This window comes from Ogataea haglerorum, assembly GCF_019207285.1.
Source record: "Ogataea haglerorum isolate 81-453-3 chromosome Unknown 81-453-3_NODE_2_length_903871_cov_94.662503, whole genome shotgun sequence".
Taxonomy (NCBI): domain Eukaryota; kingdom Fungi; phylum Ascomycota; class Pichiomycetes; order Pichiales; family Pichiaceae; genus Ogataea; species Ogataea haglerorum.
In genome coordinates, this window is record NW_025065152.1 from 759725 (window position 1) to 781297 (window position 21573).

At 44.5% G+C, this 21573-nt stretch overlaps 19 protein-coding genes across 19 annotated transcripts; 9 read left to right on the forward strand and 10 right to left on the reverse strand.

Annotated features, from left to right (window-relative positions):
* Positions 1-66: 66 nt before the first annotated feature.
* On the forward strand, positions 67-2538 carry KL911_001031 (uncharacterized protein; the record flags this gene model as incomplete). Its single annotated transcript, XM_043195945.1, has 1 exon — positions 67-2538. One exon carries the CDS (start codon positions 67-69, stop codon positions 2536-2538), a length of 2472 nt encoding a protein of 823 aa, XP_043056595.1.
* A 43-nt stretch (positions 2539-2581) lies between these two features.
* On the reverse strand, positions 2582-3538 carry KL911_001032 (uncharacterized protein; the record flags this gene model as incomplete). Its single annotated transcript, XM_043195946.1, has 1 exon — positions 2582-3538. The coding sequence occupies one exon, from the start codon at positions 3536-3538 to the stop codon at positions 2582-2584; it is 957 nt and encodes a 318-aa protein (XP_043056596.1).
* Positions 3539-3586: 48 nt separating this feature from the next.
* KL911_001033 (uncharacterized protein) lies at positions 3587-4492 on the reverse strand (the record flags this gene model as incomplete). Its single annotated transcript, XM_043195947.1, has 1 exon — positions 3587-4492. One exon carries the CDS (start codon positions 4490-4492, stop codon positions 3587-3589), a length of 906 nt encoding a protein of 301 aa, XP_043056597.1.
* Positions 4493-4545: 53 nt separating this feature from the next.
* Positions 4546-5817, reverse strand: KL911_001034 (uncharacterized protein; the record flags this gene model as incomplete). The annotated part of the gene is made up of 1 exon (XM_043195948.1): positions 4546-5817. The coding sequence occupies one exon, from the start codon at positions 5815-5817 to the stop codon at positions 4546-4548; it is 1272 nt and encodes a 423-aa protein (XP_043056598.1).
* Positions 5818-5931: 114 nt separating this feature from the next.
* Positions 5932-6261, forward strand: KL911_001035 (uncharacterized protein; the record flags this gene model as incomplete). Its single annotated transcript, XM_043195949.1, has 1 exon — positions 5932-6261. The coding sequence occupies one exon, from the start codon at positions 5932-5934 to the stop codon at positions 6259-6261; it is 330 nt and encodes a 109-aa protein (XP_043056599.1).
* A 144-nt stretch (positions 6262-6405) lies between these two features.
* KL911_001036 (uncharacterized protein) lies at positions 6406-7776 on the forward strand (the record flags this gene model as incomplete). The annotated part of the gene is made up of 1 exon (XM_043195950.1): positions 6406-7776. The coding sequence occupies one exon, from the start codon at positions 6406-6408 to the stop codon at positions 7774-7776; it is 1371 nt and encodes a 456-aa protein (XP_043056600.1).
* Positions 7777-7802: 26 nt separating this feature from the next.
* On the reverse strand, positions 7803-8084 carry KL911_001037 (uncharacterized protein; the record flags this gene model as incomplete). The annotated part of the gene is made up of 1 exon (XM_043195951.1): positions 7803-8084. One exon carries the CDS (start codon positions 8082-8084, stop codon positions 7803-7805), a length of 282 nt encoding a protein of 93 aa, XP_043056601.1.
* Positions 8085-8332: 248 nt separating this feature from the next.
* KL911_001038 (uncharacterized protein) lies at positions 8333-9349 on the forward strand (the record flags this gene model as incomplete). The annotated part of the gene is made up of 1 exon (XM_043195952.1): positions 8333-9349. One exon carries the CDS (start codon positions 8333-8335, stop codon positions 9347-9349), a length of 1017 nt encoding a protein of 338 aa, XP_043056602.1.
* Positions 9350-9351: 2 nt separating this feature from the next.
* On the reverse strand, positions 9352-10647 carry KL911_001039 (uncharacterized protein; the record flags this gene model as incomplete). The annotated part of the gene is made up of 1 exon (XM_043195953.1): positions 9352-10647. One exon carries the CDS (start codon positions 10645-10647, stop codon positions 9352-9354), a length of 1296 nt encoding a protein of 431 aa, XP_043056603.1.
* A 191-nt stretch (positions 10648-10838) lies between these two features.
* On the forward strand, positions 10839-11168 carry KL911_001040 (uncharacterized protein; the record flags this gene model as incomplete). The annotated part of the gene is made up of 1 exon (XM_043195955.1): positions 10839-11168. One exon carries the CDS (start codon positions 10839-10841, stop codon positions 11166-11168), a length of 330 nt encoding a protein of 109 aa, XP_043056604.1.
* Positions 11169-11193: 25 nt separating this feature from the next.
* On the reverse strand, positions 11194-11946 carry KL911_001041 (uncharacterized protein; the record flags this gene model as incomplete). Its single annotated transcript, XM_043195956.1, has 1 exon — positions 11194-11946. One exon carries the CDS (start codon positions 11944-11946, stop codon positions 11194-11196), a length of 753 nt encoding a protein of 250 aa, XP_043056605.1.
* Positions 11947-12282: 336 nt separating this feature from the next.
* KL911_001042 (uncharacterized protein) lies at positions 12283-12840 on the forward strand (the record flags this gene model as incomplete). Its single annotated transcript, XM_043195957.1, has 1 exon — positions 12283-12840. The coding sequence occupies one exon, from the start codon at positions 12283-12285 to the stop codon at positions 12838-12840; it is 558 nt and encodes a 185-aa protein (XP_043056606.1).
* Positions 12841-12885: 45 nt separating this feature from the next.
* On the reverse strand, positions 12886-13869 carry KL911_001043 (uncharacterized protein; the record flags this gene model as incomplete). Its single annotated transcript, XM_043195958.1, has 1 exon — positions 12886-13869. The coding sequence occupies one exon, from the start codon at positions 13867-13869 to the stop codon at positions 12886-12888; it is 984 nt and encodes a 327-aa protein (XP_043056607.1).
* A 374-nt stretch (positions 13870-14243) lies between these two features.
* Positions 14244-17021, forward strand: KL911_001044 (uncharacterized protein; the record flags this gene model as incomplete). The annotated part of the gene is made up of 1 exon (XM_043195959.1): positions 14244-17021. One exon carries the CDS (start codon positions 14244-14246, stop codon positions 17019-17021), a length of 2778 nt encoding a protein of 925 aa, XP_043056608.1.
* Positions 17022-17212: 191 nt separating this feature from the next.
* KL911_001045 (uncharacterized protein) lies at positions 17213-17868 on the reverse strand (the record flags this gene model as incomplete). Its single annotated transcript, XM_043195960.1, has 2 exons — positions 17213-17237; positions 17306-17868. The coding sequence occupies 2 exons, from the start codon at positions 17866-17868 to the stop codon at positions 17213-17215; spliced, it is 588 nt and encodes a 195-aa protein (XP_043056609.1).
* A 204-nt stretch (positions 17869-18072) lies between these two features.
* On the forward strand, positions 18073-18924 carry KL911_001046 (uncharacterized protein; the record flags this gene model as incomplete). Its single annotated transcript, XM_043195961.1, has 1 exon — positions 18073-18924. One exon carries the CDS (start codon positions 18073-18075, stop codon positions 18922-18924), a length of 852 nt encoding a protein of 283 aa, XP_043056610.1.
* A 69-nt stretch (positions 18925-18993) lies between these two features.
* On the forward strand, positions 18994-20253 carry KL911_001047 (uncharacterized protein; the record flags this gene model as incomplete). Its single annotated transcript, XM_043195962.1, has 1 exon — positions 18994-20253. One exon carries the CDS (start codon positions 18994-18996, stop codon positions 20251-20253), a length of 1260 nt encoding a protein of 419 aa, XP_043056611.1.
* Positions 20254-20281: 28 nt separating this feature from the next.
* On the reverse strand, positions 20282-20851 carry KL911_001048 (uncharacterized protein; the record flags this gene model as incomplete). Its single annotated transcript, XM_043195963.1, has 1 exon — positions 20282-20851. The coding sequence occupies one exon, from the start codon at positions 20849-20851 to the stop codon at positions 20282-20284; it is 570 nt and encodes a 189-aa protein (XP_043056612.1).
* A 182-nt stretch (positions 20852-21033) lies between these two features.
* KL911_001049 (uncharacterized protein) lies at positions 21034-21522 on the reverse strand (the record flags this gene model as incomplete). The annotated part of the gene is made up of 1 exon (XM_043195964.1): positions 21034-21522. One exon carries the CDS (start codon positions 21520-21522, stop codon positions 21034-21036), a length of 489 nt encoding a protein of 162 aa, XP_043056613.1.
* Positions 21523-21573: the final 51 nt, after the last annotated feature.

The window sequence follows — 21573 nt, forward strand, 5'->3', positions numbered from 1 at the left end:
TATAGCAGTCACCTCTTTCAGTTTGCATAGCTTCCAAATAGAGAGAGATATATGGACCTCTCATAAATGACGCTGGCTAGCAACAAAAAATACCCCGTGATGATGGTTCCGCGACGCCGACGCTGTGTGACGCTTGTTGCAGCTGTCTGTTTGCTGAATTTGGTGATTGTCAGTTTGGTGAGTGTAGGAACTCAGATGGATGCAATGAATGATGTTACGGGCCTCATCCGCGCCGCATCGTCCTCGACAGATCCGGACGATTTCATAAAGTCGTTCGAGCAGCAGATGGATACGTGGGACATTTCGCAAGACTACGAGAAGCACTGGAAGTTCTCCGCTGCTTTCAACAAGCCGGTTGCAACCTTTGATCCTTCAGACTATAAATCCGCTCGCGAATCCCGCTTGTTGTACGACCCAAGAATTACGATGTCTGTGTACCTGAGCCACATTCGCAGACAACTCTTAGAGCAGGGCGCCGGCGATGCTGCCAAAGCTAGAATAGCAGTTCCATTTTCCTGGCAGGACTGGGTTGATTTATCGGTTTTGAATCGGTATCTGGAGTTACCAGAAGACCAGCGTCCGACATGTGACGACATTCTTCACCAGGGTCCAGCGTACAATCCTGAACACAAATTCAAGAACCCAAATAGAAACATAGACAGAGCCTGCGTTGATAACGACAGATACACGGGTCACACGAGCCGTGCTCTTCTGCCGGGTTTCAATTTCAAAGATCGCACGGGTAAAAAACCTTTCCGTGACAAGCTCATACACGCCAAGTCATACCTGCTATCATATGCGCCCGTACCGACATCTATTGTTTTTCTGACGGAAAAAGGCTCATACGAGGTGAGCATTTCCGGAGATTCCAACATGCTGGATAGTGGTTTATTCGACGAGTTTGTTGAATTGCAGGCTAACGAGACTGTTGTGGCAGATGCTTCCATGGAGTACGAGATGCTGGTCAACTCTGTGTCCTCCTCGAAAAGCGGGCTCGACTTTGATTCGGCATTCACCGCAGAGCAGAATTATGAGTTTGTTATTCCTCCTGACCGATTTAATTATTCGTATGACCAGATCATCGAGGACTATGAAAAACGCATCGATGAGCTCGACGAAAAGCAACTACGTCACCTACAGACTCTCAAGTACTCCAGATCCGTTCCTTCGAACAGGCTAAAAAAGTCATTTAGAGAGGTGAACATCATTTGGCCGGCTACATACAACGGCCACAAGGTGACCGAAAACGGAGGCCATTATGACTTCCGCTTTTTCAACGGCCTTGTGACAGAGTCCAAGCTCAACCAGTACGACGACGTGAACGAAAAGCGCAAAATCATACTTCACAGGATTATTCACACATGGTTGCAATTCACGTACAAGGAGGGTATTGTGTCCTTCCTGGCTCACGGTACGCTTTTGAGTTGGTTCTGGAACGCACTAGTGTTTGAATGGGATAATGACATCGATGTTCAGATGCCGATCATGGATTTCGATCGCTTTTGCATGAAGTACAACAACTCGCTTCTCGTCGAGGATGTCCAGCACGGATTCGGAAAATACTACGTGGATTGTGGATCTTATCCGACACACAGAACAAAAGGAAACGGCAGAAATAATATCGATGCGAGATTCATCGACGTGGACAGTGGCATGTACATTGATATTACCGGCCTGGCACTGACGGATACGAACAAATTACCTCCAAGGTTGGAGAGACTGGATCGTGAAAGACAGGCCAAGAAAGAACAGGAAAAAGCCCAAGATAATCAACCAGCAGAGCCAACAGAAGGACTTACAGACACAGGTGTTTCTCAAAAGGTGAAGCGTGCTCCTGTCAGATCAAACAGAGGTCCAGAGAGATCCCCCGAAGCCTTGGAGAGAAATCAAGAACTGCAGATTTACAATTGCAGAAACAACCATTTCTACACGTATTCCGAGCTGTCCCCACTGAGGCTGTCGATGATGGAAGGCTCTCCATGCCTCATTCCGCACGATTTCGCTACAGTGCTCAATTCGGAGTACAACGGAGGTCTTCGAAAAAAACATTTCAACAACCACCTTTTTATCGATGAGTTGAGATTCTGGGTTTCCTCAGCCACGCTCCAGCAACACGTGTATGCGCTGAGTGGCAAGCATGTTAAGAGCACGGCTCTGAGAAAGTTTTACAACTCCCACAAACTGCCAATGCTCCTAAAGATGCTAGGAACGGATGAACTACTCAAGGAATTCTATCTTACTCACAAAACCACCAAGAAGCACATGGAGGAATTCAAGCTTATGAATGAGCTCTCAGACCCGCAGAAAAAGGAACGTTATTACGGTCTCCTCGAAGAGTATAAGCGTACTCATCATCCGATGCGGAAAAGCTTATACGGATATCTATGGGAGGTTATTGCTCTTGGCGGATACCACCCTCAAGAAGACGCGGCTGTGTCTAAGATGTCTGAGACGTCTGAGGAGCTGGATAGATTAGTTATCACAGGAAAGAGTCAATCCAATGCAGGCGCTAGACGTATCCATAAAGTGGAAACTTAAGGGATATCTATTAACTAACGAGACTAAATAAATACCTAGGAATTCAGGTGTAATTATTCCAGAAAGGGTCAGCTGCGATGTCCTCCAGAGTGCGACTATTAATAAAGGGAGTGCCAGAAACGTCCAAATCCAAGTAGTATAGCTTGTCTAGGCCAAGTTCCTGCAGGTGTTTCAATGCCTTCTCATAGTTGAGGCCCACCTGTTTGACTCCATGAGAGTCGTCACTAAGACAGAATCTGCCACCTTTTTTGCGAATCAGTTGGAACAGGTCGTCTCTCGGGTACGTAGTTGTCCAGCCTTTGCGAATTGCAGCAGTATTCAGTTCGACAAGACCTCCTTGCGAGACAATTAACTCTACCGTCTCTGTAATCACCTTCCAGACCTCGGGCCAGTCTGTTTCCATGTTGATGTCTTTGAGTTGTTTCCCAGTATCTTCACACTTGTCATCGGGGAGAGAAAATAGACGAATCAGGTCGAAATGTCCAATGATGTCTGGTTCGAGCGTCTTCACCATTACCTGGTGTTGCTTGAAATACGTCAGGAAGAACGCCTGCAACGTAAGATCTCCTTTCGCCTCAAGCCATTTTTCGCGATTGAAGTCCAGATCAATCCCCTTCAGATGATGAACGGATCCAACAATTACGTCGGGCCTCAATTCCCGCTTGAATTGCAGACATTTATTTAGATGGAATTCGTCTATTCCTCCTTCTGTCTCAAAACCAACCAAGATCTTCAGCCTGGAAGAGCGATCCGTGTTGACGGTCTTCTGGATGGATCGCGCATGCGTGTAATACTTCTCAAAGTTTTCGACTAACGAGTCAACGGTGTATCCTTTATCTATCTCCTCGGGATACATCAATCTGTTATCGTATCGAGGAACGTGTTCTGTGAGGCAGAACACCTCAAAGTTCATATCCTTTACCCTGGAAACAATGTCATCCAAGTTGTCCACGGCGTGCGACACGTATTGGCCTGAATGGGAATGATGAGAGTGAACCATCAATTGAAGTTGCCGAGACAAATGAAAATGGTCTATTATGTAATCTATTTATCGATAACGTCTTTTCTGTTGCAGGTATTTGGCATAGAGAAATCCGAGTAAAGTTCCTCCCAAATGTGCAGCATAATCTAAACCTCCCCATCTGTAGAAGCAACCAAGAATGTTATACGCAGTAAATCCGAGCAAGGCCACTTGGGCTCCACCCGGAAGAGGGAAGAAAAATAGTGAGATTCCGGCCTTGGGGAAAATGGTTGCAAACGCGGCAAATATGGCAGATATGGCGCCCGAGGCTCCGAGAGACATACCATAGGACCTGGCTATGGTGGAAAATAGGATGGAGGTGAATGAAGACGCCACTCCCGAAATTAGATATAAGGACGTGAAGTTGACCACACCCAGAACTTGCACCATAGTAGTTCCAAACGAGTACAAACAGAGCATGTTCATCAACAAGTGCGCAAAATCCTGGTGACTGAAGCCAGACCAGAGAAGAGACCACTCAGATGGCCTTGAAGGTCCTCTTTCCAGTAGGAAATACTTGTTTAAAACTTTCATTGTCCTTAGACTGGCTGTCTGAGCTCTCCAAAGCAAGAAGATTCCAACATTGATTCCAATAAGGCCATAGAGTAAGTGAATGGGATGCCGTTTGAAGTACGACAAGGGGGTATAATTAAATAAGTAGGGCGTTGCAACGTAGCAGCCTGCCGAGAAACCAACAGTAAACATCAGCGACTTGACCAAGGACCCAGACACTTTTGGGTTCCCGAGTCCTCTTAGTCTGTATGCGAGTTCTCTGTGAGTGGCGTAATTCCGGAACAGAGAAGTTTTGTTGATCAATTGCGAAGATCTGGTGAAAAATGCATTTTGGAAAGCCGTCTTCTGTAGTCCCGCAGTGAATACGGATCGCCGTGTCCAATTTACAGGACCCTTGTTGGCTAGAAGAAGTCTAAACATTATAGCCCACTGTAAAATTCTGGATCACGAAGGATTTTTAACTTTAAAAAATATTACATAATCTGTTGTGCTTCTTTCTCTCTTTCCTGTTGCAACTGCTCCTTTTGCTCCTTCAATTCTTGCTTCTGCTGGTAAAACTTCTGTAGGACCTGAGGAGGAGGAACTCTTTTTCCTCTTCTAGACTGCACCGACTCGATAGCAGCTTGTAATTTGGCGATCTGAGAGGTCCATCCAGAGAGCCTGGAGGAAATAAACTCCCAGTCCTCCTTAGTTGTACTGCTCAGTTTCGACACTTTGTGGATGTAAAACTGTTCTTTGTCTTGGTCCAATCTTCCCGCAATGAGACCAGACTTGATGCATTTGATGAGGAATTCTTCCACCTGGTCCAATGCAATATGCAGCTCGTCTGAAATTTCAGCGTATGACAATTGGTTTTTCTTAGACGCTATTCTGGTCACAGCAACAAGCTTGAGCTTGTTAGTGAGATTGTCTATGTCGATGTTGTATGCGGAAAGATCTTTGCACAAGGTTGCAAAATCCTCCAGGTTTGAGTCCTTGTATATGGAGAGCAGTTTGTAAAGCACTGTATCTTGTTGCAGTGGCTCGAAATCAATAGAATCCAGATTTATGTAGACTGCAGAGTTGAGGGTGTAGATGAAAAACTGCGAGTACTCTGAAATAGAAAGAGACGATCCGCCTAATTGGATTAGTTCTTTGAAGAGTGTCACTGCCTGAGCGTCATTCTGGTCTTTGAACAGTAGCTCAATGACCTGCATATAGATGATCTTGATGTCCTCACTGGAGGCGCCGCAATCGGTTAGCCACACTTTCAGATGTTGAGCCAGCGGACCAGCCAAGTTCGGCATTGAGTGCTGTGAAACTATGGAAAGAATATATTTGAGCACCTGCACTTTGAGCTGAGACTGTGAGGGAACAAAATTAAACAGATTAGACAAAACAGACACAAGCGAACTGACTCTGATACCGGATCTATCTTTGGAAAGCACGTCGTCGGGGACAACAGCAACTTTTTGAATCTCAGGCAAAATCACGGACAGCTGTTGCTCCAGAGACACGTCTAATTCGCTCCTGAGAATATCTATAAGGTGAAGCAGAAGATTGAAAGTAGGCTCGAACACTTTATCGCTCAATTTAGCGAGCTCGCGACTTGATTCCAGCACCTTCGTGAGAAGTTCTTGTTTGTTTTCTTGTTCTGCCAAAATCTCGAAACCACTCTTGTACTCCGTGTTAAGCTCGGAATCAAGTATGGCAGCATACTCCACAGCGCACTCTCCAGCAAATCTTTCGGAAACAATGGTGAACATGGCGATTTGATGGAGGGGTATGTTCGTTGAAGTTTAGATATATTAATTTGCACTGAAAATTTTTTATATCAAACGTTACCCGGAGCCTCTTCTTCCTAGGATAGCCTATCAACCATGACCAAGGACACCAGCGAGCTGCTTCCAACGGCCGAATACTCGGGCCCAGTGTCCAAGAGGTTTGAAGTTGACCCAACGAAACCGCATTCGACGTCCGGACGCACCAATGGGCCTTCTGACTACGTTCTTGCTGCTGGTGCTGTGGACAGAGATGCTCCCACGGAGGCCACAGACACACGAATCGGACGACTCCGAGCTTATGTTACTACCTTACAGGACGAAGTGAATGAGTTTCTGACTGAACGAATGACAAGGAAGGGTGAAGAAGAGGAGCAAGACCTTGTGAATCCGGAGGAGGAAGAGGACGAGGACCAGAGTGGTTTCTGATCCATTTGCTGTACAATACAAACTCAAAGAAAAAATGCCAACTGTCGTGAGCCTTTTGGTTGGTTTATGTGAGTTGCAAATATCGATTACTAATTAATGAGCTTTATATCTAATATTCGTAAAAAGATTGTATATATTTATGTTATGAGACGCTTTTCGACGTATCTCAGTTTGCGGGCAATTCCGCCGCGAGGACTAATCAAGCTAAATAGGAAGCTGCTTGAGATCAAGGGCCCAGATTCCGCCAGGTTCTTGAATGGTCTGCTGACGACCAAGATGCTGCCCACTTTTGAGAAAAAGAACCTTACCACGATTTCCGCCATTGATCTACAAGCATTGGAGAACTCAAAAATGCTCGGCCTGACAGACGAGCAAATGCAAACCGAGAATTGGGGCATTCTTCACGAGGACGAGACCTACGACCCGGAGGTTCCAGAACGACTGGGAATCAGAAGGGACGGCCGGTACTCGATGCTCCTGAACTCTAGGGGACGAGTTCTGTCTGATCTCTTTGTTTATCCAACTCCCTATACCCCAACCAATGGCCCCAAGTATTTGCTCGAGATGGCACCGAAGAATTTTGGGCAAATCCAGATGATGCTGAAACTGCACAAACTTCGAGCAAAGATCGATATTTCGGTTGCAACTTATAACTGCTGGTTTTATTACGACCATTCCGAGGAATTCGACGAGCTTTACGACTTGTTGCAGTCAGAGTATCTTAATAATAGAAACTCCAAGAGTGTGGAAGCCGCTTCCACGTGGAGCAAGTATTTACAAGACAGGCTTGTGAATGAGGAGATACTGACCGCCCCAGATGCCTCGCGATTACAAGGGTTTGCACTCGACGACCGAGCGCCATGTTTTGGACTCAAATTTGTTCTTCCTCAAGAAAGCCAGCTAGACAATCTAGAGGACATCAAAGTGGGGCACGAGGTGTATGATGCGTTGCGCACTCTGGTAGGAATTTCAGAAATTTCCGACTTCAAGTCCGAAACACTGCCCTTTGAAAACAACCTCGATTACATGAATGGGATCAATTACAACAAAGGATGCTATGTAGGTCAAGAGCTTACCATCAGAACGTTTCATTCGGGCGTCATTAGAAAACGAGTCATGCCCATACAACTGTTCAGAGTTGGGGAGCCTGTGAGCGAGGAAATTAGTTTGGCAGACGAGGATCTAGGTCTGGGCCGGTATTCTGATCTGCAGCTGATAAACACGACCAAGAGTAGCCAAGTTGCTGAGCCTCAGTCTTCAAATCCGTTCGGGTCGAAGACGCGCAGAGACAAAAAAGTCGGAGAGATTATCAGAGTGCAGAATAATATTGGCCTGGCCGTTGTATACGTGGCCGATATCAGTCGCGACAATGCACCTGGCACTAACGAGTTCCCTATAGTGTCAAAGAGTTCCTCAGAGGTTGCTGGTAAATTCATTGCCAAGGTTCATATACCTGAGTGGTGGCCCTTAGAAGAATCAGAGGAAGAGGAGGACGAAAAGGAACACGACGATTAAGTAACATGACCACGTCTAATGCGATATCATTCTTTCAGATCCTCTGGAACCTCTATGCCGCGTTCCTTTGCGATCTGTAGTAATCTTTGATTGTCCCCACGAAGTTGTCGAATATAGTTGGACGTCTTGGACAGAACTGCGTATTCTGACCTATTCTCTGACTCTGTCAAATCCGGCACCACCTTCACTAAACTGTCGAATGTTGATCTGATTTGCTCTCGTCGCTTATTTTCGGACCTGATGTGATGCTGCTTTTTCTCTTCCTCGCTCAGTTGCTTATATGCTGCTCGTTTATCAGAGGATTTCATGGTGTAATCTTAAGGAATCTAAAAATTTCAACTTTACAATCTGCTTATGTCAGCGGGGAAGTCAGGGCTCACGAGGAAGTGACAACACTCGAGGGCACGCCTACGCAGCCTGCTAGACCGCCCTGGCACATCTTGTGTCGTAAATCTGTTTATCATGATGACAACGCCTGCTCTGCGTTCGAAGCTCTGATTCAAATCCTCGCACCTTTGCACCTACATATTATTTTCCTGTATTTATTTAAAGACTTATGGCTATATTAGTGCCTTCCCTGCAGTGGACGTACGCGACAGTCCTATATTTGAGCTTGACAACTATCCTGTCATTTCTGACTTCATACATTCGTCTGCAAACTTACAATGTTGCCAAAAACCAAAATCCGGAAATCGCCTTTTCAGACATAGTGGTTCCTGTTCTTCAGCTGGTACCGAACCGGGCGTTCTTTTATCCTTGGACTTTACTGACTGAAAGTTTTGTGGAGACATCTGTGTTCAGGTTCCTGATTGCCATAGCGGTGTTCTACTCTGGCATCAATTATTTGGAAAAACATTGGAACCTCAACAACGAGAATAAGGTATTTTCCGAAACGGTATATTACATCACCATAGTCACACTGGCAACCAACGGAAGCACTGTGCTCCTTGAAATGTTGTTTCATTTATTGTCATTTCAGTCTGCGAAGCTTACAGAGCCGGTGAACCATGGCGTCTACTCTCTTATTATGAGTTTCGTCGTAGTGCTCAAACAATTGTCTCCTGAACACAATCTTAAGATATTCAATACAGTGTCTATTCGGTTGAGACAATTGCCGTTCATCCTGCTTTGTGCAGCTGTTATTGTGTCTCTCACTATAAGGTCGTTGGTGCCGGTTGTGCCTATATTCAATAATTTCTATGTCAGCTGGGTTTATTTGCGCTATTATCAAGTTAACACACTTAGCGATCTGCTTCCTTCCAACAACACCCGTTCAGTGGTGCGAGGAGACGCGTCGGATACTTTTGCGTTCATTCAGTTCTTTCCTGCTGGTTTGCACAAGGCACTAAAACCATTGTGCCGAGCATGCTACCACACCTCTGCACTGCTAGGAATTATAAGACCGTTCAATGACGACGATATTGAATCCGGAAACCTGAGAACAATCAAAAGACTCAATACGCAGACAACAACAGTCACTCGTGAGATCGCAGACAGAAGAAGACAGGTAGCTCTCCAGGTACTGGGAGAGCGAGTCAATGCAAATCCATCAGGACATGGCCAAGAAGCCTGATCTCACTCTGAAGCCTGCTGCTTCTTCCAGTAGGAATCCAGTATCAGTTCGCACGTATGGTGGACATCGCAGCCTTTGAAATTGACAACAAAATCGCCTTCTTGATAGAAAGAAGTATCGTCGGCCTCCTCCGCGGAGTTGGAGCTATGCAATGAAGCTATGGTCCGGCCCGGAATGATGGCGGATTTGCTCAAGATCACCGGGTGCCACTGCAGGATGTGCATCAGGGCATCCTTGTCGTCTCCGGCAAAACTTGGATATTTTCTCATCAGTGGATCGGTCCAAAATTCCAAGAATCCTTTACCATATATGTCATTTTTCAAAATAAACGAGTCTGTGTTAAGCCCGTCTTTGGTTTGTGTGATCATGAAGCGGACGTCTTCGGCTTTGGTTTTCTTGTACGTCTTGATGGCCCCATTAGGCGGCACTATTGGTTGATCTCTCAAAATGATTGGTTCGAGCGATTTCGATTCCAACAGGTAGGAATAGAGCTCAATGTCGTGTCTCACAATGTAGGCGTTTTGGTCCAGATACCAGAAGTATTTTGCTTGAGGAAATGCATGCATAGCAGCCCTCAGAATGAACAGCTTGGCCCATTTGCGATCATTGTGGAACTCCTGTAAAGTCGGGATGAACTCCTGAATCCATCTAACGTATAGTCCGTAGCCGTTTGCGTGTGCGTAGTCAACTCTATTTTGAACGATCTTGGTCAAATGGCCTTGCTCGAATTGCTCAAAGTCAACTCCAGTGACAATAACGATCTCTGGTGACTTTCTGCTGCCTGACGGTCTGAAAACCTTACGACCATGCTCTTTAAACGCTTTTAATGACTGATCCAGCGGGTTCTCCGAATTAGACTTGTCCTTGATCTCATTAAGGTCGTTGATGTTGTCATCATCAGAATAATAGTACGTCTTCTCTTGAGGATTATCAGGGCTAACTTTGGATTTGAATAATCTGTCCAGCGTCAGCTCTCTTAGCAGTGGAGCGTGCTCAGTAGGTGGAAAGATATAATTTGAATTCACGATTATCTCGTGCTTATAAAGACCATGATTCTTCTGCAGTGTCTGTAGAGCCTCCTGGTTAATCAGATGATTGAAATTGTGTCGCTTTCCCGATGAAAAGAACGCTCGGCTTATTATGTAGTTCAAAGTAATGAGTATTAGAATGGCATACAGAATCGTCCTCTTGGACTTGTAGTCATTAAAACGCCCTCTCAAAGATGCAGGTATAGGTAGAAGAGGCCTGTTCTTGCCCTTGGGCCTGAGATCTGACCTTTTGGGGATTCCTAGATGCATTTGAAGGAGCAAGGTTTATCAGTGATTTGTTTAAAATTGAATCTGGAATCTAAGGGCACATAACCAAGAGAACTAGACTGAAATATTCATGGATCACTTGCAAAAGTAAGAAAAATGTCTGTTCCTCCAGAGGCCCTCCAAAAGGTATGTGACTACACCAATTATACGCTGACACGTAGCTCCTTACCGATATGGATACCCAGCTGAAAGAGAAAAAAGAAGAGTTGGGCATTACGAATCTCAGCTTGACGCGGTTGGCTCAACAAAATAAGGTTCTCGAATTACAGATCCAGGAGATTACAAACTCAGGCAACGCAAATGTGTGGGAAAGTTGTGGAAAGACATTTCTCACGACAAAGTCTGAGGATTATATTTCAAAGTTGAAGCAACAAATCAATGACAATAAGGACTCCATCAGTAACTTGAAAAAGAAACAAAACTACCTCGAGACTACAGTGAAGACCACTTACGACAACATGCGTCAGTTTTTAGGGTCCGAGGCTACCTCGCAATCTGCATAACGAACTGCATTTGTTTATATATATATTACACTGCGCTGTACCCTCCTCTGCTCCCACTGCTGAACAGTTTGTTTGCTATCTCGCGCAAGAATTCGGGCAATTTGGTCACTGTCTCGACGATTGACTCGACCAACTCGTTCAGGAACTCGTGTGAACTGCCCACTCTGTTTGTGTTGATCCATGCCTGTGCTATTATATACGAGGCCATCACTATGACCAGAAGGATGAACAGCCAGGTGAAGAAGCCCCACGAGTTGGAATCATCATTTTTTGGACTCTTGTTCTTTCCGTCTTTCGGAGGTCTTTCGTCGGATTTGCATGCGCAGGCAGTCTCATAGTGAAGTGACACGGTGGAATAATCAAACATGGCCAATTTGAGACCTTCTGCATTATCTTCGGAAGCGCACACAAACTCAATTCGAGCATCCAATGTGTATGCTCCCCAATTAGCGCCAAGGAGATTGACAGTAAAAGAGCTTGTGTTGACGTCGAACTGTGGTGTCAATTTGTTCGAAAATGAAAACACCTCAGTAATTACTGGATCACGATTGGGAAGCGAAATCTCGGTCAATCCACAGAGCTGGGAATCCTTTGGGCATTCTGAAGGAAACGTATCATCTTTGAAAGATCCAGAACCCGAGTCGATTATCTTCAGGTACCAGGTTATTTTCTTTGTAGATGGAGGAGTCTCTTCTGTCTTGCTGACCAAATGAGAGCCAATCAGCTCTTTCATCTTCGGATAGGCGGCAAAATGCTCATCTGAGATATCTATTGCCATGCTGATCCTGGACAGCAGTAATAGTAACGGAATGACAAGATGAAGCATATCGAGAGATTTTGTAGGTTGTAATGATATTGAATATCGTTTTTATAATCACACCTCTGCACCGCAATGTCAAAGAGGGATACTCCAGCGGGCTCGTTCAGAAGCCCACGACGTGATTTATTTTTGACCTTTCTAGGCTGGGAGTGTTTTTTTTTTTGAGAGCCCTCATCACGTGAGAAATAGGCGGGTTTTATTCTGACTGCCCCAGATTTTTCAGGCCGTGCAACGAAAATTTTACTTTGGATACAAAAAAAAGACAACTTCAACTGGTCTACACACAGAAAAAAAATGGCTAGATACGCAGCAACACCAGCTAACCCAGCCAAGTCTGCTTCGGCTAGAGGATCGTACCTGAGAGTGTCATTCAAGAACACCAGGGAAACCGCTCAGGCTATCAAGGGCTGGAAACTCGAGAAAGCTAAACAATACTTGGACCAAGTTTTGGACCACAAGAGAGCCATTCCATTCAGAAGATTCAACGGATCTATTGGTAGAACTGCTCAGGGTAAAGAGTTTGGTGTTACCAAGGCAAGATGGCCAGTCAAGAGTGTCAAATTCATTCAGAGCCTCCTTGAAAACGCTGAATCTAATGCCGAAGCCAAGGGCCTCGACGTCTCGAAACTTGTCATTTCTAACATCCAAGTGAACCAGGCTCCAAAGCAAAGAAGAAGAACCTTCAGAGCCCACGGTAGAATCAACGCTTACCAGTCCTCTCCATCCCACATCGAGCTCATCTTGACTGAAGAGGAGGAGGCTGTTGCAAAGGCTAAGGATGAGAAGAAGGTCAGATTGAACTCTAGACAAAAAGGAAGACTTCTTTCTCAAAAGAGATTGACTGCTGCTTAGGTAGTTAGATATTTCAATATACTAATTGAGAGTTGACGAGATTAACTATGTAACATCTGTTTTTACTTTCTTGCGAGGCAGACTATCGGTATTGCTTTCCCATTTCACAGACTCCAGCCCTTTGCCAGATTCCAGCTGATCCACTAAACGCTCGTATTGCTTGATGAACCGAGGTCGGCTCACCACTTCCATTTGGATGAATTTGTAAAGATCTGGGTTTTCCGACTGCGATCGCAGACCTTTGAATAAGTCTACGATATCGCCAAGGGTGACCTTGGAACAGTGTATGTTATCTTCCTCAATGGCCAGATCGCCAAGACTGCTGCACTTGAGGATTAATTCGCGTTCGTTTTTGAACCGATGCTTGGCTCTGAGACGAGAAAAGAACAATTCGAGAGTTAGCTCAAACACATCTTCGTCGAAAAGGACATTGAGGTCTTTGAAGTCGGCTTCCTCCGGAACATTAGGCTGAACCAGTTTGTAAACTTCTGTCCCCAAATCAATGTAAATAGGCACCTCGTATGACAATGCATGCGGCTCCGTTACCACTTCTTTGGGCTCTTGCTCTGGTGCGTCCTGATTGTCCTCGATCGTACCAACCTCCTGTGCCTCTTCTTGGTCCTCTTCTTCAGCCAGCTCTTCGTCTGTTAGGCCAACTTCTTCATCTCCTTCCTCACTCCCCTCTTCATCTCCTTCCTCTTCGTCGTTGTCGTCGTCTTTATCCCCCAACTCTGGCTCCCCAATTGGCTGCATCTCGGGCTCCTGCTGCCATTTCTCTGGCTCTTCTGTTTCTAGCTCTACATGGTCACTTTCATATTCTAGCTCGCTTTCTCCGTCCTCGGTGTATTCAGTTTTCTCGTCAACGAGCTCTTGCCCTCGCGTCTCCACGTCTGCCGCGTTTGGCTTTTCGGTGTCGTCGTCCAGCAACGAGCCCACACTCTCTAGTTCTACGTCTTCGTTTTCAACACTCACCTGCTTTCCCGGTTCTATCTGGGCCTCTTCCCGAGTTTCAAGAACCTCAATATCCATTGCAATAAAAGATAAATATTTTAGCAAATTTATTTGGGTTGATAATGAAGGCAATATGATCAGTAATTAGATATTCCTCTCCTGTTTCACCAGGTTATTATCATAGAACGGCACAACCGATCTCTGATGTAATACAAAGCTGCTAGGCTTGATTTTGCCAAACTGTCTAATTAAAAATGATAGGTAGTTGAATCTGTCACCGATTGCCAAAACGAAGCGACAGCGAGATGAGCATGGAAGACGGATTCACAATCAACAAATGGGTCCTTAATCAAAGCTCATCACCAAGAAACGACGGCTGGTTGTTACATGGCTTCTCCAATTACACCGCGCACCTAGAAAAAGGGGAAAGGAGATTTTGTGTATTCTAGGCCATGAAGGATATCAGGGATTTGCTGATGCCCAAGGGTGCCGAGAGGCAAGTAAAGGAGATACACCGTTTGCTCAGGCCACCGTCCTCTCCCTCACATGAGGATCTTTTTGAATGCACAAGAGCAAAATCAATCTCTAACTTGAGCACGTTTGCAGTGGGAGACAAATATGCTCCTATATTCAAGTTTAGTCACTTCAACAAAATGCAAACAAGTGCCTTTCCCATGCTGTTCCAAGATCCAGACAATTGCGTAGTTACAAGCCCGACCGGATCAGGAAAAACCGCGCTATTCGAATTAGCGATCGTCAGAGCATTGAAAGAAAATAGCAAAGCCAAGATTTTGTATCTCGCCCCCTTGAAAGCACTATGCAGTGAGAGGATCTCAGACTGGTCTCATAGATTTGGGAGACTCAACATATCAGTAGGATTGCTCACAGGGGATTCAAGCTTGGGAGAGATTCAGAGAGCGAGGACTTGTAATATCATTATTTCAACTCCAGAAAAATGGGAATCGTTTACTCGACAATACAAGGACAGGGAGAAATTTCTTTTATCCTTCGGCTTGCTTTTGCTAGATGAGATACACACGATCAAGGAGGATAGGGGTGCAAATCTGGAAGCTGTCGTAACTCGGATGAAAAGCTTGTATCGCAATATTCGAATCATCGCATTATCTGCTACCGTCCCCAACATTGAAGATATTTCCAAATGGCTCAGCAAGCCCGACAAACCTACAGCCACCACCCTAAAATTCAACGACTCGTATCGGTCCGTCAAGTTGACCAAGACCGTTCTAGGTTTTAATAAAAAATCTACGACAAATGAGTTCCAGTTTGGTGCGTTTCTCACGTCAAAACTCCTGACCGTCATCCAAAATTTTGGGAATAAAAAGCCTGTTCTTGTCTTCTGTGCGACACGAAAAAGCACCATAACCACTGCAAAAGCACTGAGCGCAAAACTCGGATCTTACTTTCCACAAAAGCCTCCTATCACCGGTCGACTGCAACCGCACCTACTTGAACTGATCAACAACGGAGTCGCTTATCATCATGGAGGTTTGTCTTCGGAGGAAAGGCAGGTGATTGAGACTGGATTTCTTTCCGGAAAAATCAATGTCATCTGCTGTACATCAACATTAGCAGCAGGGGTCAACTTGCCAGCATACTTAGTCGTTATTAAAGGGACAAAAACTTGGATCAACGGAAGCCTACAAGAATATTCTGACCTGGAGGTTTTACAAATGATTGGAAGAGCTGGAAGGCCACAATTCGAAAACGAAGGGGCATGTGTCATCATGACTCAGTCTGCCGAAAAAGCGAAATATGAAAAACTTATCCATGGAACAGAGGAAGTGGAAAGCTCTTTACCATCCAAGTTGAGCGAGATTCTCCTTAAGGAGGTTGCTTCAGGTCAAATAAGCGACTCTCAAAGTGCAATAAAATGGATGAAAGCCACTTTTTTTTATCAGCGGTATCTTGTTAGTCCATTCTCATACACTAATGTGGTAAAGCAGATAATGTACAAGAAACCTAGTCAATGCTTAGAATTGTTTTTGCAAAAAGAAATGAAAGAACTATGGGATGGGGGCTTGATTACTATAGAACAGGGCAGATTTGTTTGTTCATGTTATGGCAATACAATGTTGAGAAATTGTCTATCACTGGACACTATGAAATACCTACTGACGTTGAAAAATATTAGACAGGACAAATGTTTGGACGTCTTGAGTCGCGCCCCTGAATTTGGGAATGTTGAATATCGATCCTCGGAGAAAGCCCTTTTTCGCAAGATCAATCAGAGTCAACTGATTAGAAACAAGGTTGAAGGCGAACTTGAGGATGCTTGGCAGAAAGTGCACCTGTTTGTACAATTTGAGCTTGGTGGTCTCGACTATCCATCTCATCCCAGCTTTAAAAATCTTTTGTTTAATTTCAACTATGACAAAGCAAACGTCTTGAGGAGAATGTCGAATGTCATAAATGCTGGGATCACAATTTTCGAAGACAAAGCAGACACAACTAGCCTTAAATCCATGTTGTATTTAGGAAGGTGTTTGAGTGCGAAAGCTTGGGAGAATACAGCATTAGAACTGACACAGATAGACGGGTTTGATAAAGCTGGAGCAAAGAAGTTTGAAGCCAGCAACATTTGTTCTATCAAAGAAGCGGTAAAGCTCTCCAAAGAGAGCTTTGAACAGCTTGGCATCAATCATAGTGGCAAGATATACGGTCAGTTGAGGTTATTTCCTCAAATTCACCTAAAAGGTGAATTCATCAGAAATGCCCCAGCCAGTAGTCTTTTGAACATTTCAATAATTATCACTCCACCAGCAATACACATTTCAAACCACCACCACTCCCAGGTTGCAATTCTGATTAATGATAAAAGTACAAACGAGCTCATCAAATTCATGAAAATTCCTCTCCATCAAATAAACGACCACATGGAGATTAACTTGGAGATGAATGCTCAAATGAGTGAAAGAATTGTCATTCAGGCAAATTTCATCGATAAAGTGGGATCGGGGACAGAGATATCTTTATGCTGTTTGGAATCAATCGAAGACAGCGATTTCTCGGATGACGAATACGTGAAATTGATGCTAGATGAAAGAGCGAAGCGAAAATGCGAAGAGCAGACTCAAACAGAGGCTAAAAGAAGGCATGAAACTTCTTTGGGGATGATTGAGGAAGAAATGTTCACTGATATAGAACCGGAGAACTCCTCTAAGTCAAGTATCACACGTGAGCTATCTAGTGAAAATATCTTCCGGCGATAAGTCTCAAATGATCTTCATCAATTTTCATGTGCGAATCGTTGATCGTCAGGAAATCTATTTTGTTCTGTTCATAAAGTGTTCTGAGGCCAATGAGATCGTCGTGGAAAGAACGTGTCTCGTTGAATGGAATGATCTCACCAGAAGAGGGATCTAGATCGCAAAACCATGCAGTTTCTTTTGGAACTAGCATATCATCCTTCGAAAACATCACCATGACTAGCTTTTCAAGCTTTGTCAAGTTGTTAACATAATTAATATCTCTTATGAATTCATTATTGACAAACTTGAGGAATGCTGAATTTTCAAGATACTTCTCAAAATTGTACACATCTCTGAAATACTGAGCCTGCACAACAGAGTTTTGAATGTTTTCATTGTAGATTTGCTTCTTGAGAATGCTGTTTCGCCGCTTACAAAGCCAATTATCTTCCGGACATGGTGGAAGGTCGGTCACACCATTATGTGGTGAGCCATAAGTGATGAGTGCCTTTATCGGTAAATCACAAAGCTCCATTGCAGAGCGAAGAAACAGTCCACCCTGTGAGAATCCCACCGCATTAAAGCCATTTTCCAGTTCCGGAATAGAATTGAGCTGATCGCATACGTCTCTGATTTGGGTATTTAGGTCCCCTAGAAAAGAGAGCCTCTGATCTTTTCTCTCATCAATATCAAGATACACTGAATGAACAAACACATTAGGTATTTCCTCCTCAAGTATGGCTTTGACAGCCTGCATTCCCGATGAATTATATGTATCTCCCATACCGTGCCACATCACTACACTCGTAGGATTTGAGCCTAAACAGCTCGAAGGTCTCGTAGAAGAGGCTACCTCAGAAATGTCCATAGAAAAGGCTGTTGAGATGGTCAGTAGATCTTTGAGGTAGCTGAAAATATGCATAATGGAAAATTGAAGGCTTATCAGCTTGAAATGAAGCGGGCTTTAAATGATGCAAGGAGTCGTGTGAAATAAATGTTTGTTTTAAGGGTGCAATCACTTGTAACGATAAATATAAAAAAATAAAAATAAAAAAAAATTAAAAAACTAGCTATGGATTCTAACTCGAGCCAAGTCGACTGGAGCCTGGCAGTTCTAGATGATGAACTCAGATCGCGAGCAATACGATCTTTGAAGGCGCTAAAGGCACATTTAGGGCCACAAGGTCATCATCACGAAGCTGTCTACCTAATTATTGACACCAAGAAACCAACTTCTTCTGATTTAGATCTTGTTCCTAGAATCATCCCATTACCTCACGCCAAAGACACTCATGAAAATATGAAGATTATGCTTATAACCAAAGATCCGGTTGTAAATTATAGGACTCCTTTGGAGCAAAAGGGCTCTCCTACAGAAGATGTGTTTGGGGAAATAGTCAGCTTGAAAAAGTTCAAATTGTTTGCATCGAACCCAAAGCAGGTTAAGAAACTGTATTATGAGTATGATCTATTGCTCGCTGACCACAGAGTGTACAAACTACTTCCTTCGCTAATTGGAAGGTCGCCATTTTTCAAAAACAATAAAAAGCTACCTTTAATGGTCCAAATGGCTAGGCCTTCGCCAGATGCCCAATTGGTAAAATCTAAGAAGTCTACAAAGATGAAGGATGAGAGGGTAGAACCAGACTATGTGCTACGCCAAGTGAAGACGATCGCCAGAAGCACCACATTCGTCCCGTCTACGGGAACTTGTCTGTCAATAATAATCGGCTATAGTGACTTCAAATTGCGCGAACTAATCGAGAATATGGATGCTGTTCTTGAATATCTGATATCTCCGAAATTCAAGCCTGTAGGGGGTGTGATTAAGAAGGGTTTGGCAGGAATCGAAGATCTCCATCTGAAGACTAGTGAGAGTGTAAGCTTGCCAGTTATGGAGAAAAAGAAAAACGAGGCAGTGTAAAAGCCAGGAGAATATCAGTGTACATTTTTTTCAGACTTTGCATTTCAGATTGGTTGATCAAAACCGATCATGGCTGTTTCGAAAGGCCTCGTTGCCTTTATAATACTAGTTTCCTTTCTCGCACAGATATGGAATTTGCGAGTCAAATCGGGAGTGAATCTGAATGAGATTTACTTACGTTCGCTCGAGGTCGTGGCTAAGCGTGAAAATTCTCATTTGATGGACCTAGAACTGGCAAAGCTCAAACCTGCCTCCAATTCATACGTGCATGAGCTATTCCCCAAGCCAGTTTCTGGAACTCCCCAATTAGAGAATGCTACGATTCTAATGCTATGTCGAAATTGGGAACTTCCTGGAGTCCTTAAATCAATGAGGTCTTTGGAGGATCGATTCAACAAGGATTACCATTATACCTGGACATTTCTGAATGACAAGCCATTTACAGAGAGGTTCAAGGAAGCCACTACATTCATGGCCAGCGGAAAAACTCAATATGGGCTAATATCGCCTGAAGATTGGAACGCTCCTTCGTTCATAAATGTGACCAAGTGGGAAGAGTGCTTGCAGGACTTCGAGGACCGCAAAGTGATATACGGCGGGTCCAAGTCGTACAGAAACATGTGCCATTTTAATTCAGGGTATTTTTATAAACAACCGTTGGTGCTACAGTACGACTACTACTTCAGAGTGGAACCCGACGTCGAGTATTTCTGCGATTTCCAAATGGACCCTTTCCGTTTGTTTCGTGAGAATGGCAAAAAGTATGGGTTTGTGATTTCCCTGATCGAGTACGAGGACACTATACCTTCTCTATGGGAGGCCGTGGAGGACTTCATGAATGCAAATCCAGATATGGTACATCCAGACTCCATGTTAGATTTTCTGACGGACGATAAACCCATTGGAACAGAGCCTCTGGTCGTGGAACATAATTCTTCGTACAACCTGTGCCATTTCTGGTCTAATTTTGAAATTGGAGATCTCAACTTCTTCCGCTCCAACGAGTATGAAACATACTTCAAGTTCCTGAGCCAAACCGGTGGCTTTTACTACGAGCGCTGGGGAGATGCTCCTGTGCACTCCATTGCGGCCGCGTTGCTTCTCAATCGTTCAGAAATTCATCATTTCGAGGATATTGGCTACACCCATGTTCCGTTTGCGACGTGCCCGGAGTCGCAAATGCTGCGCATTGGGAAACGATGCATATGCCCAGACTTTAGAAAAATCGACAACATCAATTTGGTCCCGCATAGCTGCTTGCCACGATTTTGGAAATACGCAGGCAAAAGATTTCTGAGAGAATACTACCATCCGGAGGATTACCGATAACTAAAATACATTTTGCATATACTTTCGATCACGAGTAATTAGCCTCTAATCTGTTCAATTCGTCCAGAATTCTCTGTAGGTCCACTTCATCCTTTTTCTCGTTCAAACTCGGTATGAGAGTCACTGCCTCGTCAATATCTTCGCATGCGAGAGATCCTAGCTGCGCAGCCTCGAAGGGGTGCAGCACACTGTTTTCGGAGCTTTTGAGAAGCGCTTCCACAGCAGTACACGTTTCGGCGTCTTTGAACCGTGCAAATGTCGACAAGTAGTCCAACGTCTTGCGTAAGACCTCGTTCGCACCTGGGGCGGTTGCCATTCTAGCCAACGTTTCATCATCTGGATTCTCTGTCGCAAGACCAGCATCCTGACCACCTAGTTTCTGAACCATAGACATTCTCTCTTGAAGTGCTGCTCTGATCAAAATACGGGCCTCAGAAACATTTAAGGCCACAAGCTTTGTTTCGTTGCCGTAGTTGTCTATTTGTTCCAGCTGGAATTCTGGGCCCAGTTTCAGCTCTGCCGCATTCTCCTCATCCTCTTGAAGAGCCGAGCGCGCCCTTCTTCTTCTACTGGCGACAGTGGATGTGGAAATATTCATGATAAACGATGAAGTCTGATTTTTCAAAAAATATACCCACATCAAAATTCGTAGACCAAGGGTCGTGGAAAATCTACAACATGTTGGTCAAGATATCATCATATTCACTATAAATACAAGGCGAAAATGCAGTCATACCACGTCTCAGCTGCTTACAACGGTTGAATTGCTCGCTAGGTTCTCTATGCGCCCAATGGAGCCGGGCCAGCCTGCTGCTCAGGAAGCGGCATGGCCACTGGTTTGTTGGCCCAGGCCATGTATCTTTGGAACATCATACCAACACCCTCAAACACGGCAAGAACACAGGCACACGTGACAGCACTGTTAAAAGTATGCTTAGGACCCCCTCTGATGGCAAGGGAGCCACCGACACAGAATCCCGCAAGAATGGCGTTCCAGGCGTCCTCTCTTTTTCTGATGGCCTTGATCGAGCAGTCATAAAATGAGAACAAACCACCCCAAGTTCCGAAATTACCTCCCACAACAGGAGCTCTGGCCTTGATAGCAGAGATGGCTCCTATTCTTCTCTCACCGTACGGCGAGTTTCTGAAACCTTTGATTCCGTGCCAAATGGACCCACCAATAGCACCCATGGAAAAGGCTCCTCCAAAGTCGCTGAGAATCACAATCGGACATGGATCTCTGGAGTGATCGGCTTCTGGAGTAGACATATTGTATTCAGTTGGTTAAATGTGAAATAAAAATTTTCCATCTACCGTTCT